At 32.1% G+C, this 19548-nt stretch overlaps 2 protein-coding genes across 3 annotated transcripts; one reads left to right on the forward strand and one right to left on the reverse strand.

The window, feature by feature from the left end:
* Positions 1–131: 131 nt before the first annotated feature.
* On the reverse strand, positions 132–4865 carry LOC132723028 (uncharacterized). Of its 2 annotated transcripts, none has more exons than XM_060707685.1 (7): positions 4706–4865; positions 3067–4372; positions 2393–2548; positions 1856–2066; positions 1205–1297; positions 863–931; positions 132–640 (listed from the first exon to the last, which is right to left on the reverse strand). In XM_060707685.1, the coding sequence occupies exons 2-7, from the start codon at positions 4350–4352 to the stop codon at positions 272–274; spliced, it is 2184 nt and encodes a 727-aa protein (XP_060563668.1). In that variant the 5' UTR covers positions 4353–4372; positions 4706–4865; the 3' UTR covers positions 132–271. The 2 variants fall into 2 exon arrangements, with proteins under 2 accessions (XP_060563668.1, XP_060563669.1); XM_060707686.1 differs by having other exon boundaries at positions 3067–4369; positions 4706–4863.
* Positions 4866–5262: 397 nt separating this feature from the next.
* Positions 5263–10283, forward strand: LOC132723030 (heat shock 70 kDa protein 12B-like). The gene is made up of 6 exons (XM_060707687.1): positions 5263–5524; positions 6202–6528; positions 6814–7032; positions 7208–7370; positions 8114–8334; positions 8623–10283. The coding sequence occupies exons 1-6, from the start codon at positions 5435–5437 to the stop codon at positions 9466–9468; spliced, it is 1866 nt and encodes a 621-aa protein (XP_060563670.1). The 5' UTR covers positions 5263–5434; the 3' UTR covers positions 9469–10283.
* Positions 10284–19548: the final 9265 nt, after the last annotated feature.

The following is a 19548-nucleotide window of genomic DNA, read 5'->3' on the forward strand; positions in this document are numbered from 1 at the left end:
AATTTTTAAAATTCATGTCTTTATACAAGGCATATTATTTCATTCATTTTAGATGAAAATCTGGAAAAGGAGTGACATCTCGAAATGAAAAAAAACAACGTCGCCTCCCCCCCCTCCCCCCCCCCAAAAAAAAAACAAAAAAAACAACACACACACAAAAAAACCCACAAAAAATCACACATGTATTTGTATTTTTAGGTGTCTTCATATAATTTATATCTTCAAACTGTTATAGTGTTATGAATGTGTTTCCGAATTATGCTTGCATTGTTTAGGTTTGTGAAAATGCATCTTTTGTTTTATTTGTAATCACAATTGCGTCCCCTTTAGTATAAAGTTCTGATTCAAATTTTAGGTGGACCGATGGCCAAACAACTTCATAAACTGTGCCTGCAGTTTTGGTAGGGTCGTCTATATTTCTTTTTAGAGATAAAACAGAAAATTGGTCTGCACACTCGCTGTACATCTTGCCAACTACATCAAAGTTGAGAGACATTGTAGGTCTCGACACTGTCATAAGCCAACAACAATCTATGTACTCGTCTAGAAATGTTTCTACTCTGTCTAAAAGACCGTGTGTTTTGCTTTCTTGACAGTGTTCAAAGAGAGTCTTCTCCACATGAACTTTATCCTTTACAATCTAGATAAAAATAGATTCAACACATTTGATTTGCATGAAAAGTCATAAAAAGATGTTTGAAGAACCAAAAAAAAAAAATCAACAACAAAGATTCCTTTCATTTTGAGTAATGGCTTGATAAAACACTACTTCGCGCAAAAAATGTTATAACATAAATGTGTTTAACATACATCTTGTAAACGATATTACAATTTAAATGCTTTTGCTTTCCATGTTACTTACATTCTTTACTTGGAGTCTCAAAGTATCAGTCTGTGCGTACTGTTTTCTAAGAGCAAAGAGTTCGGGATGCTGAAATATAATTTTCTAAAATCTTAATTAAACAAAGGACGTATATACATCTATTTTAGCCATATATTATATCAAATTTGATAAAAGTTAAAATGCATGCATTTCATTGTAGAAAATAAATTTATTTTAGACCTTTTTACCTTTTCAGATAAATTAAAATCAAATTGTAATTTTGACAAATTAAGACAATAATAGGTATTTTTTTACATAAAATATCAAGCTTTTAAAAAAGTATTTCTTAAACAGAAAATCAATTGTGATGGCATCATTTACCTTCTCATACATTGGTATGTCGTCACTTTCGTTAAGAATCAAAAACTGCCGGACTTGATTGTCAGCCATGTTGAGACATTCTTTGTAGCATGACTTAAATTTAATAAAAAAACATGTGTATTATAAGATAACCATTCATAAAACCTTTGATGAACGGTATCATGTGTTTCATGGAAAGTATTACTTATACATCAAAATTTACCTACATTGTGAATGTGTTAAGTTTATGGAATGATAAAAGAGAATTAAACATCGTGATTATTAATACATATACTTATATTAATAGAAAATAAAATACAAAATACAAATATATCATACAACTTTTATAACCACTTTCAATTTATTTCAGTTTTATGCTTTAATGATATCATATCATTCGTTCAAATAATGCCTATTAATTCGGTAAAATAAGTCCTGCATAACAAAATGTATCATTCATTCTCAAATCAGAAAACGAAATATTGCAACTAAATAATATTCAAATTGATTCAAAACTGTAAGATTTAATAATGAATGAAAGAGGACCGACAAATAACCTTTTTCCTTGTCACAATAAACTATGATTTCTTAAACTTTATAGCATTGTGTTTACGATTATATATGTATGAATAATAAGACACAATAAAAATAAACTGACAACAATTATTCTACCTTAATCAGCAGTGAAAGGCATTGAATAATCTTAACTTCTGGAATCTGTCTGAATGTTTGCATCATCCATTTGCACAGTTGAACCCATTTATCATCGTATAACAATTTGAATCTTTTGGCAATTTTTGAGGTGGAAAGGTCATCGTCACAATTTTCAAAATGGTTGCTGTTCTTCATCTGCCTCGACAATAGTTTGGTTAACTCATTTGTCCTAAAACGTTTATTGCAAATGCACTAAATACTTCAGTTTTTTTATTATCAATATGCAGTTGCATTTTGGTAAATTGACGTATCAATTTGGGCAATTAAAAAAACATAAGCAACAATTCAAAGAAATGCTAATGGCTTCTTTTAGACATTTGTTTTAATTATAAAATATCTTTCGACTGATATGTGAATATAGCTTTTACCACATTACAACTGATTATAACCAACATTGTGTGGTATGAAAAATAAATAACAACAAGTCATACATATATATTACATGAATCACATTAAAAAGGGGGGGAACAAATTGCCTATTATATCCAACTTTACCGTCTTTCTATTTCTTTCTTTTCCTGTCGTAAGCGAATATTCATCTTTTTAAGCATTTCAATTTGTTTGTCTTTCTCTTTATCACTCATGTACTTATCATTCACTGGACGATCATCTACTGTGTTCTTGTACCTCTCTTTTTCTGCAGATGATCTTCTGTAATACACGATGTAATACACGAAACACATTTAAAAAGGTTTTAAATGAAAAACATATAACATTATTTCAATTCAATTTCCGTTTACAAGTTTCTCAAACTGTATCGATTATGAAAACAAGTTTTCTGTCACCTGTATCGTCCATTTCGATAAACAAAATAGGATTCTTGTCAGTGTTGTATCTCTTTTCTTTAAATTACAATAGAACTATGTCTTTACAAATAACGCATAAGTTGTTATCATTAACTTAAGCGATATGTGCTAACAAACTTGCTTTCATTTACTTTATAATTGTTTTGATGACGTATATAATGTGCTGTCATTGTTCTGCTCATGTTCAGTGGGCCGAAAACTTATAATCGGTCACATGACACTCATAATCAGTTGAAATCATAGACAATTTCGTTACTATATATAGTAACAAGTGTAATGGAAATCAAAACATGTACAAGCAAGAATATGATATTTTGTAAGAATGAACTTGTTATATATGCTAAAACATGCAATTAGTAATACCTATAATCGCGGGAAGAACTTGAATATCCATCATCCCGATATCTTGTACCCGGCGGCGATTCTTCTTTACGATTGCTAATTTCAATGTCATTTATTTGCCATTGATGCTTTTCTGTACTAATTGGTGGTTTTGACCTGGCATCAATTTCGGCATCAACTTCCACCCTTATATGCTGGTCATGAATACTATTCTCAGCTGTTAATTGATGTGTTTGTTTTTCCAAGGATAAACTATCCCTTGAAGACACATTAGAAGTTTTGGGATTTACATATGATTGCGGATCTCCCTTGGCAAAGCCAGATATATTTTGCTGTTGTTGTTCTTGACTTGAATTGTTTAAAATATCTGACACAACTGAAGAGTGTTGTTTTACATTGTTTAAATATTTCGTTGGACTATCATAAATGATTCTGTCACGTGAATTGTCTGAAACATTTTCAGACCTAACATCATCATGCAAATGTGATTGGTGTCTGGCATTATTTCTATACGTTTGGTATTCGTTGGTTTCATTGCCATTAGCACATGAATTGTCTTTATACTTGTATTCACCTATATCGCCATATGCATTTGTTTCGGTTGTAAATTTCTTCGTTCCCTTTTCTCCTGATTGCCAATATTGCGTATGAATGTCATGTTCATCGTTTTTATATAGATGCTCATCAACATAATTTGAACTTGATGCTCTATGGTGTTTTGCACTACTACAGCTTATATGACTGCCAGATAGTGTGGAAATAGTGTTACTTTTTGGCATTTGATTAGTGTATGTTCTAGAGCTAAGCGTTTTGCTTTTATGTGTCTCTCGACTTTCATCACCATGTATACTTGCTTTTGGAGAGAGGAGCCTACCACCACTCGTGTGATGAATTCTATTTGTATCCGAATTATAATTAGTTATCACGTCTCTGTCTGTGCCTACAGAAGTATGTCTCATTGAACCGTTATTCAGGCGTGAAAGATTGCCTACGTCTTGCATTTCACCACCATGATAACCAGTGTGATATGATTGTGAATTGATTTGACTTCCTCGTTGGTCTGCTTTTCTTTGAGAGTATGGCAAGGAAGTGGCAAAATTACTTTTTTCTCTTACTTTTAAATTGCTATCATAATTTTCGAATGCTTGGTCTGTATTGGAAGAAGGTGCTTTAACACTTCTAGATAAGTTCCTTCCCGAACTAACATGACTATTATCTGAAAAAGGTCTATGATGTCTTTCTCTTCCTATAGGGTTCAAAGGGTATGCATACACATTAGAACGGCTGTTATAATGAGATCCTGCCATTTTGTCACTGCCTTTGACTACTGAAAATATGTTAGGTTCATTAAAAAAGTGCAAACATTTTTATCTAAATTTGAATTGTGTGTAGTTAGTTTGTATTGAAATTTAGCATTCGTATGCAAATAAAGATAAAATATGATAGTGATAACAAACACAAATCCGCACTTTATGTGTATGAACAATAAAAGAAGCGTGTAAACATACAACTCAATATACACAGTATAAGTATAAGCTACACAGTATACAAGCTACAGTATATGTATGGTATAAAATCAGTGTCAAAGGATGCTTGAAATTCAAAATATATATGAAATATATGTACATGGTACATGTCATGATAAAATCGGTTATCTTACCTTGAAAAAGAAACTTTGGAACACTTCCAAAATAACGTTACATGATTGTAAACACACGTATCCAAATAACGATATCGAATCAATTGTTCGTGTACACTACAGTCACGCTGAGCAGACGAATCATTAGTTAACAGTCTGATTTCGATGTAGAACTAAACCTCGTGTTATAATTCACGCAACAACTCTTTAGCAAAGAATATTTTTTGTTATGCTATTTCTTATATGCAAGTTGTTAAAATTTGATCAATGATACAACAATTTAAATTTAACCCACACCAGGTACGTATTACATACGTACCTGCCAACACTTAACTTGCAACTACAGTACATAAGCTTATTTTAAAATAAGAGTCGATGGTTTAATGTCACTTATGCCAACATGTATATATTTTGATCAGTGTACAGTATAAAATCTTATTTTTTTCTAATATTATGTACAAGTTTTATATAAAGGTTGAATTATAAAAATCTTAAAAGGGAAGCAGGCATAAAGAATACTTTTTTAAGTATATCAACTATACGACGTGTAAGCTATTTATACCTTATCTGGTTTTCCACTTTTCGTTTATGCGTAGATTTGCAGAAAATGTAATTTCCAATATTGCAGCATCAAGTTTCTCTTTTAAAAAGAGCATAAGTCTTTGTAATATTTGAACGGATTTGTTAAAATATGAATAAACATTTATAGTGGAATTTTATATAGTTACAGATTTATTTAAAAACATCAAAATGACAGATAATGATACAGGGATTGATGCAGGGCCAAGTCGAGATGACCCTGTAGATGCCGACAGCATTACTGTCGATACGATTGATTGTGTAAGTAACAATATTGTATTTTAACGAAGCTGCAGGTGCTCATTTTACTTTAAATGTTGAAATTATATAACATTTTGTTATCGTTTATTTTTTTATCTTGTTTCGTTTTTTCATTGGCAACAGTCAAAAGTAGGTTACAACGTTCTACAACTCTTATATTTATAACATAACTAATTTAATCATAGCTCATTCTCTAACAATTTTTTTTAAAATAGTTTAGCTGTAGATAGTGTATATTTATGTCTGAATTGAATGCAAGATCGATCGAAATAGCATATACATGTAGTTTGATATTGAATAATTCGGTTACCAATCATTTTTGAATGCTAAACTATGTTCTGTTTAGATATCTTTATCTGTGTGATAATATATACGTCTGTACCTATAACATACTTGATAAACAATTTGCAAATGGCTTTGACTAACTGGTATGATATCGGGCAATTTTACACATTATAAAAAATACCACAAAGAGAGTAGAATGTTGCATATTTAAACAAATCGTTTCAAGGTCAGCTGTGTGTATAGCATAATTATAACTATCTTAACAAAAAAATTTCCTTGTTAACAAGTGTAGTCTTGACAGAGGTTTATTTACTGTACAGTATACTTATTAATTCACAGTGCGATATGAAAAATATAAATATGATTTAAGAAGATATATTCATTTGAAACAGGATGAAGAAATCACACCCCGTTTAGTAATAGCCATCGATTTTGGGACATATGCGTGTGGTTATGCCTTGCAATGGAGATCCGACTATGAAAATGCAAACTGCCTCGAAAGCATCAAGGTTCCAACAAAATGGTCTGCAAGTGGATTTTGCACGAGAAAGACACCTTCATGTATACTACTAAAACCTGACAAAAGCATTGCCGAGTTTGGGTATAAAGCTGATTTTCAATTCAGCAAAAATGAGTCGCTTCCTGAGAGAAAGAGACCAAAAGACTGGAAGGACTGGTATTTCTTTCGCTTTTACAAGATGCGACTCTACACTGGAGAGGTAAGAATATGATATCATGTGAACAATCGAAATAGAAAATAATTAACAGCATGCATGCAACAGAAGATAATTTGTATCATTGTGTTAATTACCTAATTCTGTGAAAAATTTGATTCCACGGAAGCAGTGAAACACAATATTATATCGATATCGCAAACTCGGTTACGTGAAGCAGTATTTATGTCTAAACTTTGATTAAATTTCTAGGTCTGACTGCATGAGGTATTTAACTCCCGTTAGGTATTTTGCTTATTTTTTCAAAGTCGGTTTTTTGTCCTTTTGTAGGAACTTACAGTGGATACTCCAATGGAAGCCGCAAACGACAAACATTTGCCAGCAGTTGAGGTACTGGCAAAAACTATAGAGTATCTGAAGGATGAAGCAATCAATAAACTACGAGAAGATGGTGTTGTTTATCCAGAGGAAGAAACCAAATGGGTTCTTACTGTTCCTGCTATTTGGAATGACCCAGCTAAACACGTTATGCACGAGGCGGCAGAAAAGGTAATTATCTAAGTGCTTGCACATGAATCAGAAATTTTTTGAATTTCTTGCAAAACGTTTTCATCATAAATTTATTATGCATATGATGTTTATAAAGAAACTATATTATGATTAAATAAATATATCCATTTTAGCTGGAATAGAATTGAACTGAAAATGTAACTTTATTTGCCAGGCTGGAATAAATGGGAAAAACTTGTCAATAGCACTTGAGCCTGAATGTGCTGCAATATACTGCACTAAGCTTCCTCTTGATAAAATGGATGTCGCCATTGGCAGTAATGAAAAGACAAATATTGCAGCTCCTGGTCAAACACTGATGATTGTAGACATGGGAGGTAAAATATGTGGTTCTTTATTTATCGCATCCCTTTTCATTTTGCAGTTAAAAATGAACTGATAATGAGCATAGCATTGTTGAACAGCATTGTAGTATAACAGTGAACAGAATTGTAGTATCCTACAACATGTTTTACAGGCATTTTTACTTATAGAGATATACAAATCTCTTTTCCTTTTAAATAATTTGCCATACCAGTATTCAATTGTTTCATATGTTACACTGTTTTTCTTTGAAGACCGACCGTCAATTATTTTACTGTTAGTGTAAAGGATTAACTATTGCTATACTATAATCTGTGGTTTATTTTTGTCGTGATCATTCTGTATCAAACCGGTTAAGTTTTATTATTACATCTCTTTTAGTCCCCCATTAAAAGAACTACATTCAAACCACATTGGGTCAATGTAATAAAAATCCAATGTGAGTGGAAAATGCTTGTGTATGTCCATGTGTGTTTGTGTGCGTGGGTCTCTAGGTGTATGTATGATTGTATGGCCTTCTCTTATACTGTGGGTTGTGGAGTTTAAACATCTTCAAAATCTGGAAGAAGGAAATCCGTTTATACAAATGATAACAAAAACAAATGAGAAGAGTAGCATATAATTCACATCTTTGTACTGATTACAGCATTTTGTAAGACATTTTTAACCTCTATCTTCATTTTCCGATAATTCTACATATCTATAATATATCTAATTTGTCATAATAAGATTGTAAAATGTTTGTTTTATGTTCTAGGTGGAACTGTTGATATAACAACTGTAAAAATAAATGAAGACAAGACAATGCAACAGGTTTATAAATCATGCGGGGGTCCTTGGGGTGGTACGAAGGTCAATGAAAAATTTGAAATGTTTCTGGCAGAGTTGATAGGAAGAGAAACAGTCAGAACATTCGTAGAAAAGCATGCAATTGACTACCATGATTTGCGAATGGATTTTGAAAGCAGAAAAAGAGAGGTATTTCTGATGACAATATATTATCATTTTAAAATTTAAAAATCATTGGCTTTAAGACTTTGCATTATTCAAATGCATAAATAAACTATGTATTTAATTATGTTACTTTGAAAGTTTTCTCAGCATCAAAAAATAAAAATACTTTTATTACAGTGATTGTAATCTTGAGACTTTTCTTTATAAAAAAATATTAAGGAGAACACTACCCTCAAATACTTATTTTATTGCATGGAACAAATGTGATCTTTTTGTTTTATATTTTTACCTGGCAATTGTTTGTTTAAACAGATGAAAGGATCAGATGATCAAATACCAATCAAACTCCCAGATTCACTCCGACAGTTATGGGAACGTGCAGAAGAAAAAGAAATCGATGAGATTCTTGAAGAAAAGAAAGAATTTGGAGAAATCGAATTTATGACAGGGCGATTATTCTTGGAAGCTAAAATAATTCAAAGGTTCTTCCAAGAAACCATCGATGGCTTACATAAATATATAAATGAAGAAGTTTTTGCAGAGGGGTCCAATATTTCAGTAAACTCAATTATATTGGTTGGTGGGTTTGCTGAATCAAGTTATGTAATGCAAAATGTGAGAGAAAGTCTCCGTTCTCGTAATATTCCTGTAGTGAGGCCTCAATTACCAGAGTTAGCCGTATTGAACGGTGCTGTTCTTTTCGGTCAGAATGAAAAGATTGTAACATCACGGGTTATGAGGCATACTTATGGAATTGCAATGACAATGGAATTTGTTCCAAACAAACACAAGGCGGACGAGAAATATGAGTTAGATAACATGATAATGGCAAACAATGTATTCAGAAAGCATGTTACTATCGGACAAACCGTTCAAATAAGTGAATGGATTTCTTCAAAGGAATATTACCCAGAAAATGAGAGGGACTTAAAAACTACTGTTTTCGTTTTCACATCTGATTCCGAAGATCCTGTTCATACAACAGAAGAGGGATGCAAGTATATCGGCCAGGTTGATGTTGATTTCGGATATGGCAGAAATTTTACTGCGAGGAAGGCAGTGAAAGTGGAGTTCAAATTTGGGGGAACAGAGCTTAAAGTTAGAGCCATTACTTCGACTGCCAACAAACCACACGTTAGATATTTGAAAGTACAATGAACGTTACCCTTTCCCTGACTTGACTCATTAGAATGTTATTATTTCTTAAGTTTCAACCAAATTGAGCATAAAGTCCGTCTTTCTAGCTCAATGAGTGATAAAACTGTAAAAACAAGAGTTAACATATTATTGTCGTGTGTGCATGTTTGTGCCATTTTTGGTTCCTTCCATTTTTAAACCTTTTCTATAGTTGGTTGATTCCAGTATTCCTATTTGAATACTGTATACTGATCCTTTGGATTTTTAAATTTGTCTTTTGCCGTCTTGTCTGTGAAATGCAGGATTCATAACCTTTGATCCACTTTCAAAATTCCTTTTTATTTGTTCCGCCCATTTTTTTTAGTTTACGGCACCCGCATTCTTTTACTTGGGACCATACGCCGCTTTAGATGGAATGACACAACCGTGTCGCATCAATTGAAGGTTCCATGTGGATTTATCTAAATTCAAAAGTGTCCAAATGTTGAATTCTGCTTAAGCCGGTACCTTGCACTTTCAAGTACCGTTCATGAACAGGCTCAATCAAACAGAGCCCTCAACATTTTTCAATTTTGTCGTTTTGGGAAAGAAATCTTTCTGGATTCTGATTTTCTCTATTTTAACAATACAAAAAAAGTTTGCATACTATTTAAACCTACCCAACTGACATATTATCTTATCCTGCATACAGCTCATTAACAAAAAATGAAAACATTTTAAATGATTAATTGAATGTTTTGATTGTGTATGATTAGATTTGCAAAATAAAAATGCAAAATATTTAACAATGAACAACAGCAACCGATAAACATTTATAATAAATAATATTTTATTTCTGATTGTATTCTTTGTAAATAATACATTTTTGTCACCTTTTTGGTTGGGTTTGATGTCACACCAACACAGTGGATATTACATGGCGGATTTCCAGGAAGACTTCGGGTGCCCCTCCGTGCATTATTCAGACAAGAAGTGGGATTTGTCACTTTAATAATTTTCTTAACTAAATATAAAGACAGATTATCATCTGGTTTGCATGTTTTTTTTTTTGTTTTATAGTAAGCTAAATTGGCAGATCTGCATATGAAATATACAAAACTCAAACAGTCTTCTTTCAGTTTTTTAAGAGAACTTAACTAAATATGGTAATCGTTATTATCATCAGTTGAATTGTCTCCAGTCAAACAAAATGAACGTAATTAGTCGATACTTATAATATACGAAATGTATATACATACATATAAATGCATAGATCCTAACGCTACCCTACTGTGTCGAAATCAAACTAGATCTATTAGATTATTGGATTCCAACACGAGTTGTTTACGAGTTGCATCGAAACATAAGGCTAGGATATTTGTACGGAGGCCCGTTTCTTTCTCTTTTGTACAAAAACCCTTTCCCTGTCATCGCATTAAGAAGTATCGACCATCATCTATTTTTGTCCATTTTCCTTGAAGTCTATTTATAGCAATACTTGAATGTGTAATTTAAACTTATTAAAAAAGGAAGATAATTTAAACGAATATAATTTAAACTTATTAAAAAAGGAAGATAATTTAAACGAATGTAAAGATTTATAACACGTCATCTATTTTTGTCCGTTTTCCTGGAAGACTATTTATAGCAATTAATACTTGAATATGTAATTCAAACTTGTTGAAAAATGTAGATAATTAAAACAAATGTATAGATTTATAACAACTTGTACCTTTCTATATCCTAGAAGACTATTTATAGCAATACTAGGAATAACAGGTCAAAAAATGTAAATCCACATGATTTAAGAGAACGTAATCAAACCGAGTCTTAAATGTTATTTTGTTGTTTTCATTCTTTCCTGCGTGGCAATTGAATCCAACCGTCCATAAATTTTAATTGTTCGGAAGAATTTTCGCTGTAAATTAAAACTCAACGAAAAACACAATGCTGTGGAGTCGACCTTTTTCTATTCACTGGCCGTTTGGCAAATGGACTAGCTTATAGCGTCCTTTTGACGACAAGAGAAGGCACATCAAGCTAGATGAAATAGAATTTCCAAATGCCCATATGTATGTCACAGTAGTTTAAGCCCCATTGCGATTTTGTCAATGTTAGTTAATATATAAATTCTACGCATGGCGCAAGTCCGTGAAACATGGCCGATATGTTTCACTGTCAATTCTTTGCTATATTGAAATTTCACTACTCAAAATTGCTTTCTTTTTAAGATGGATATAAATTTAGGGATTCCATTTGTCTCTTTTGTATCGTCCCATCAATTTTAAGTACTGAATTTCATCCAACACGGAAAAAAAACACTAATCAAGTTTTATAACTTCATTTGTAACAAATTTACAGATTCAATGTGTTATTAGATCAATCTATGATCAGTATATTCAACAGTTTTATTCTGAACTTCGTAACTCACCAAAACTAGAAACATATTGTTTAATAAAAACAGATTTTTGTACAGAGAAATATTTATCAAGTATATCTAATAATAATCACAGAATTGCATTATCTATGCTAAGATGGAACGCTCACAATCTACTTACTGAAGAGGGAAAGCATAGAAATATTGACAGAAGACTTAGAATATGTACAAAATGTAATATGAGTAGTATTGAAAACGAATATCATTTTTTTCTAGTTTGCCCTTTTTATAGAGAAATAAGAAACGCATGTTTGCCGAAATATTATTGTCATTGGCCTAATTTGAACAAATTTAAAACATTATTATCTAGTACTCGGAGTAGCATTTTAAACAAAACCTCAAGATATATATATTTAGCCAATGTTATATATGTAATGACCATATTGCATTTTTTCATCATTTTTTAAAATGAGTTTGTAATTATTGTTATAGCTTGTCAACAACTTCCTGCATTGTGTCGATCTTGTAAAATAATTCAAAAGAATTATATAAGACTAATGTCATTTATTGACTAATCAATTATTATGTATTATCTACAACTGTAACTTTATAATAACATACTTTTCTCAATTGTACATTATATCCGCCATACAGTTGTGTATTGGCGATGAACATTGTATACTTAAGGACTATGAAAACGCACGCCTGCACTATATGCATTTTATTACATGAAAACATAACCCTAACGACTCCATTAGATATATATCATATATTTAATACAAAACGCAAACTTAACAACTGAAAATAATTCAAAATATTTGAAATCAAATGAACACCAGTAAATCGAAGAACCTAAGGTGAAAATCCCAAAATCACACATTTTTATCACAGTTATGCAAACTTAACAAAGGCAAAAACCAAAATGAAAATCCAAAACAAAGTCACTCATAAATGTCTTTTCTAAATGTCACCGTCGGGATCTCTAGAAACGACAATGTCCTCCATCAGCGTCTCTTACAGATGTACATCGTCGCCATATAGACATTACGGTGCGGATAGCCGCCTGTGGAATCTGACATGTAGTGTAGTTCAAAAACGCCGGTGAAGCCGAGAAATTGTAAACTTATGGACAGCAAAGCGGTTGGCACTTTTTTTGTAAGATAGACCAGACTGAATATGTCCTTAATCTACCCAGCGGTTATTTCTTTGTAGAACCATTGCATACAATTTGCTACAAAGTATTCAGTAGTGTTTGAAATTTAGTACCTTTTATAGAGGAAAAGTGTGTTCATTTTGTATAATGCAATTTCAATGTGAGCTTATACGATTTCTAAAACTGACCATTGGCATAGTTCAATATTCATTTTCATAAAGATTTTAATTGCTCATTTGTGTCTAACATTTCTAGAAAGGTGTGAAAACAAGTTAATAATTAACAGTTTTAAAAAATAAATAATTTCATTTCATAATTTTAAGTAACCATGAATTGGTTCAATCTGTTTTTCTGTTGTGATCTTATAACAATTAGCCAAAAGTGTTACTTTTGATTTTTCGGGTACTGTCTTTATTATGCAATAACTTCATTAAAATGCAATCATTTGTCATAACTTTGGTTCAATCATAGATAAAGTTATTTCGCATGATAAAAAGAAGCTATATTTAGCATTTGTCGATTTCAGAAAAGCCTTTGATGTAGTTTACAGGAACGGAATCTGGTTTAAATTATTATCTTACGGAGCTTCCACAAAGTTTGTCAATATGTTACAGAAAATATATGAAAGTGTTAAATCTTGTGTACGTGTAAATGGACAGCTAAGTGATAATTTTGAGAGCTTTAAGGGCGTTAAACAAGGCGAACCATTATCCCCTCTGTTGTTTTTATTTTTTATAAATGATATGTATCAATATTTATATGACGACTCTATTGACTCGTTCACTATGGACGAATTACATCTCTTTTTACTTCTTTTTGCGGATGATACGGTGTTAATATCTTATTCCAAAGAAGGGTTACAAAACCTTCTAAATAATTTACATTCTTATTGTTGCAATTGGGGTATCAGTGTTAATATTGATAAAACCGTAGTGATGATATGTAAGAAAGGTAATAGACCTGAAAATATTGATATATTTTATGATAATCATAGACTTAAAATTGTTACTAAATTTACTTATTTATAGGTGTTACTCTGTCTGCTAATGGAAGTTTTTTCCAGGCACAAAAGTCATTGTCTAGACAAGCTATGAAAGCTTTGTTTTCGCTTACTTCACTATTTGAAACTGTATCACTAGACATTAAAGACAAAATTAAGTTATTTGATTCAATGATCACTTCGATTCTGAATTATGGATGTGAAATTTGGGGTTTACATAAGGCACCCGATATAGAAAAAATTCATTTAAAATTTTTAAAAAACGTTTTAAAAGTTCGTCAACAGACTGCCAGTTCTGCGATTTACGGTGAATTTGGACGAGTTCCGATGATTATATGTCGTAAAATCAGAATGATAAAATATTGGTTCAGAATTATGAAAACCCCGAATTCTTTAGTTTTTAAAGTATTTAATATGCGTGATGATCATGGAATATTAGTTAACAATTGGTCTGTAAGTGTTAAACAATTATTAGATAATTTAGGATACTCTTATTTATGGGATAATACAGAAATCACTAACTTACAAATTCAAACAGTAATAAGAACTATTTATGACCAATATCTACAGCAATGGTTTTCAGAGCTCAAAGAATCTCCTAAACTTGATACTTACTGTTTATTTAAATCCAGTTTTGAATTAGAAAAATATTTAAGTTGTGTAAAATATGATAGCTATAGAATTGCTTTGTCTAGATTCCGGTGTTCTGCTCATAATTTAGCTATAGAAGAAGGGAGATATAGAAACATTAATAGAAGTCAAAGAATATGCACGAAATGTAATATGAATAGTATAGAAAATGAGTATCATTTCCTCTTAGTATGTCCTTTTTACAGACAGATTAGATTTAATATTTTACCTAATTATTATTGTCATTGGCCAAATTTGTTTAAATTCATATCTCTTTTAAATTGTCAACAAAGTAATACTATTAATAAACTTGCAAAATACGTTTACAATGCTAATCTTTGGCGCGATAACTATCAGGCATGATATGACTGTGTAATGTGGATTTATTTTATGTATGTTATAGATCATATATAGTATATCTTTGTTTTGTTATTGTAAGAATTCGACTGATTTAATTAATATGAATTCATGCTTTTCTCTTTGTATTTGTACCGCCATTGTATATATGTTATATTGGCGATGAACATTTATATGTTTTTGCCGAATAAAATATTGAATTGAATTGAATTGGTATCTAAATGACCGAAATGCATTCAGTTTTATGAAAATGTGAAAAAATATTTAAAAGAAATATATTTTTCTTGTTACAATGCAATTATCCCGACCGTGCGTTTTCATTGTCCTTAAGTATATATGTTTACGCCAAATAAATATTGAATTGAATTGAATTGAATATAAAGAGTCAAATTACTGATTGTCTTATTTATGAATCATTCGAAAAAGCTGAACAATTAATTGAACGACTGATTGAGTTACCAAACTTAACTGAATGACAATTGTAATTAAGGAAGCCCCTAAAGCAATACCTCTCTCAAAATAGCACCCGCGTATCGACATTTATTGTTTTTCATAAAATTGAAAAGTATTAAAAACCTCATACAGGAATTGCGTCAGACCCAGGTGGAATAAATAGCCGTGTGCTCAAAGAAGCATCAGTTAAATTGTCAGTCGCAATTGTTCTCTTTGAAAGAAGTAAATGGAACTGCTATAGCCACTTGTCTTCAAGCAAAATTAAAATCTTATATATACAAATGTATATTTAAAAAACTCTTAAACGCAATCCACTTTGGAACTGTCACTTTTCCAGATCGGTTTGAGACCTTTCACCAATTAACACTACGACACAAGCTTTGATGATGTTTTAAAAGTATAAAGCATCGTATTTGATATAAGGCATTTAACAAGGTAAGGCACAAGTGCCTCTTGGTCATATTGCAGAATGCCAGTCTTTCGGGTAAATTATTACTGGTTTTCTAATTATGTCTTTGAAAAACGGCACTGCTTTGTGCTTTAACATGGGCTGGAGTTAGCGCTGCGGTACCCCAGGGTACATTTTAAGGCCCTTTTTATTTCTGAACTTGATCAATGATAGTTTTGTTCATATTTGTAATCATGTAAGGCTTTTTAATGATAATACCAGGTAATATATAAAGTTGTTGAAAACCAAAATTTAGCCGAACATCTAAAGTCTGAATGCCTATTGTTTTTTAAGGCATCAGCAAAAACTACCCATCATTAAATAAGCATTGCCAAAACAAACCGGAGGTAGAACATCACAAATGACTGCTCTTGGCATAAACATATTTACAACAGTTGTGGCACCGATCAAAAATATAACGAAAATGATCAATATCGCTTATTAGCTAATTAAATGCCAGATATTCAGTAGATATGAACTTCAGTCACAGTGTCATTTTTAAGTATAACACGAATATCTGTCTAAACATCTGTCGGAGAAAATCTGTGTGATTGATACCAATCAAATGCCAATTTGATTCTTTCATTTGCAAAAAAACGCGCATAATAATGTACAGAACATGAGGGCTTCTAGTCAAGTGCAGATAACATTTACTGATATAATAATAAGTATCATTATCACATAAACCGTGGCGCAGGAGTGTAATAAAGCCATTTAATAAAAACGATATTACACTAGCGTAATAACACTTTGACGTGACGTCATTTGCGCTATATAGAAACACAGCGTTAAAGCGCGCTAATGTTAGCGTTACAATATAGGCGCGTCGTTGAAAAATTACTCATTTTTACAGTTTATTGTTCTTATTTTATATTATGTGATAAATAGAATATTATATTCGTATAGATTCAATACTAAATTTATTGAACTCGTTGAATAAAACAATATTATGCTCGCCAGAGGCTCGCATAATATGATTTTATTCAACTCGTTCAATAAATTTAGTATTAAACTACACTCATTGAATATCCTCTATTTATCAACTGGCTTCAAATTCACTATATTTTCAAACTTAAGAGTTTCATACATATGAACAATATGCGTTCTTTAAAATTAAACAATGTATTATTTTGTCACTGTGGCTTCTTTTCAACAGTCAACAGAACGGAAATATTTGCGGTATATAAAACTCAAAAACAGTTAAACAATAAAAAGTTTACTGCATAGATAAATTAACATTTAGCATATAATCTTATTAAAGTATTGAAAGCTTGTGGTGATAAATGCCTATCTATCTGTCTATGCTAAATATAGCATCTAATACCAGGTTATCATTCACATTTACACAGTCTTACCCAATTATCAACAAATCTTTTTTAACATCTCAAACTTCAAAGAATGTGCCTGTTACACAAATTCAACAAAGTATTGCGTTAGTAAGTACTAATATCATTAATATTGAATTTGCTTGAGTTAGTAATTACGCCGTGCTTCCGTTTACGACCATGAAAAACATTTTTTATCGTAAATGGTTCCATAAATATTTAATGTCTGTAAAGAATTGATGTTACATGTAATAAGTGAATTTTGGACGCATTTCGTAATTTGTTTATAGCAGATAGATAGCAATATCTTGTCTCTGACTTATTTACATAAAAACAAACATTATTAACAAACATAAAATGATACTATTTATCTTATGACTACAGAATTTTTTCAGTACCTACACAAACTAGAACTGCCACTATCATGGCATGAACACTTTGTCAGAATCAACAGTGGCCATTTAGAGCTCAAGGACAACCTCCCTGCCAAATCTGAGGTTACTAAGCCAGTGCATTGCTAAGTTATGTATTCTACATGCTTCAAATGTGAAAATGTCAAAATCAATACATTGCGGACAGGACATTCTTTAGCAATTGAGAAGAAAAGCTTTTTTTGTCAAGGTCCCTGTGACCTTGACCAATGACCAAGTGACCTCAAAATCAATAGGGGTCACCTAATAGTCATGATCAACATACATGCCAAATATGAAGACTGTGGGTCAAAGGAATCTTAAGTTAATGGGTGGACAAACTTTTTGAAGTCAAAGTCCCTATGACCTTGACCTTTGATCCAGTGACCTCAAAATCAAAAGGGGTCATCTACTAATCATGACAAACCTCCATTCCAAATATGAAGACTGTGGGTCAAAGGAATCTTAAGTTATTAGGCGGACAAGCTTTTTGAAGTCAAGGCCCCTGAGATCTTGACCTTTGACCTGGTGACCTGAAAGTCAATAGGGGTCATCTACTAATCATGACTAACCTCAATGCCAAATATGAAGACTGTGGGTCAAAGGAATCTTAAGTTATTGGGCAGACAAGCTTTTTGAAGTCAAGGCCCCTGTGACCTTGACCTTTGACCTGGTGACCTCAAAATCAATAGGGGTCATCTACTAATCATGACTAATCTCCATGCCAAATATGAAGACTGTGGGTCAAAGGAATCTTAAGTTATTGGGCGGACAAGCTTTTTGAAGTCAAGGCCCCTGTGACCTTGACCTTGGACCTGGTGACCTCAAAATCAATAGGGGTCATCTACTAATCATGACTAACCTCAATGCCAAATATGAAGACTGTGGGTCAAAGGAATCTTAAGTTATTGGGCGGACAAGCTTTTTGAAGTCAAGGCCCCTGTGACCTTGACCTTTGACCTGGTGATCTCAAAATCAATAGGGGTCATCTACTAATCATGACTAATCTCCATGCCAAATATGAAGACTGTGGGTCAAAGGAATCTTAAGTTATTGGGTGGACAAGCTTTTTGAAGTCAAGGCCCCTGTGACCTTGACCTTTGACCTGGTGACCTCAAAATCAATAGGGGTCATCTACTAATCATGACTAACCTCCATGCCAAATATGACAACTGTAGGTCAAAGGAATCTTAAGTTATTGGGCGGACAAGCTTTTTGAAGTCAAGGCCCCTGTGACCTTGACCTTTGACCTAGTGACCTCAAAATCAATAGGGGTCATCTACTAATCATGACTAACCTCCATGCCAAATATGAAGACTAAGGGTCAAAGGAATCTTAAGTTATTGGGCGGACAAGAAAAAACCGACAGACGGCCGGATGGCCGGACAGCCGGACGGACAAGCTGATTCCAGTATACCCCCCTTACAACTTTGTTGTGCGGGGGTATAATTATCAATTATTAACACAATTAGTTGACAAAGAAGTGTATTTGCTAAGAAAACATGCCCTTTAAAGGCAAAATATGGCATCATCGGAAAACTGCATCTTACTGCCTTACTCCTTCCACGTTTGTCAGCTTAACTTCATCCGAGGAAGCTAAAATCCAAATTCAATTCTGCACATTTCTCACTTCGGTTTACATTACTGCCAATAAAGATAAAGAGCGAATACAAAATTGCTTACGAGAAGTGCTTCTAATAACATGCAAGATGTCTTTCCAGCATATAAAAATGAATTTATACAAGCAGACTATAACCAAAAATGTCAAATAGTCACAATAAAAATATAAACACATAACAAAACAATAAATGTTTAAGGAAAATACATATTGGAGTATAAGAATTTAAAATCTAGATACATTTACTAATTTCTTAACATTATAAAATAATAATATGGTTTGTATTAAAAACAATTCACGATAAAAAAGCATTTGAAGCAGTCTATAAACATGATGCAACACTGTTTTCAG

Source organism: Ruditapes philippinarum, unplaced genomic scaffold (genome assembly GCF_026571515.1).
Source record: "Ruditapes philippinarum isolate M1 unplaced genomic scaffold, ASM2657151v2 ctg71_1_1_1_1, whole genome shotgun sequence".
Taxonomy (NCBI): domain Eukaryota; kingdom Metazoa; phylum Mollusca; class Bivalvia; order Venerida; family Veneridae; genus Ruditapes; species Ruditapes philippinarum.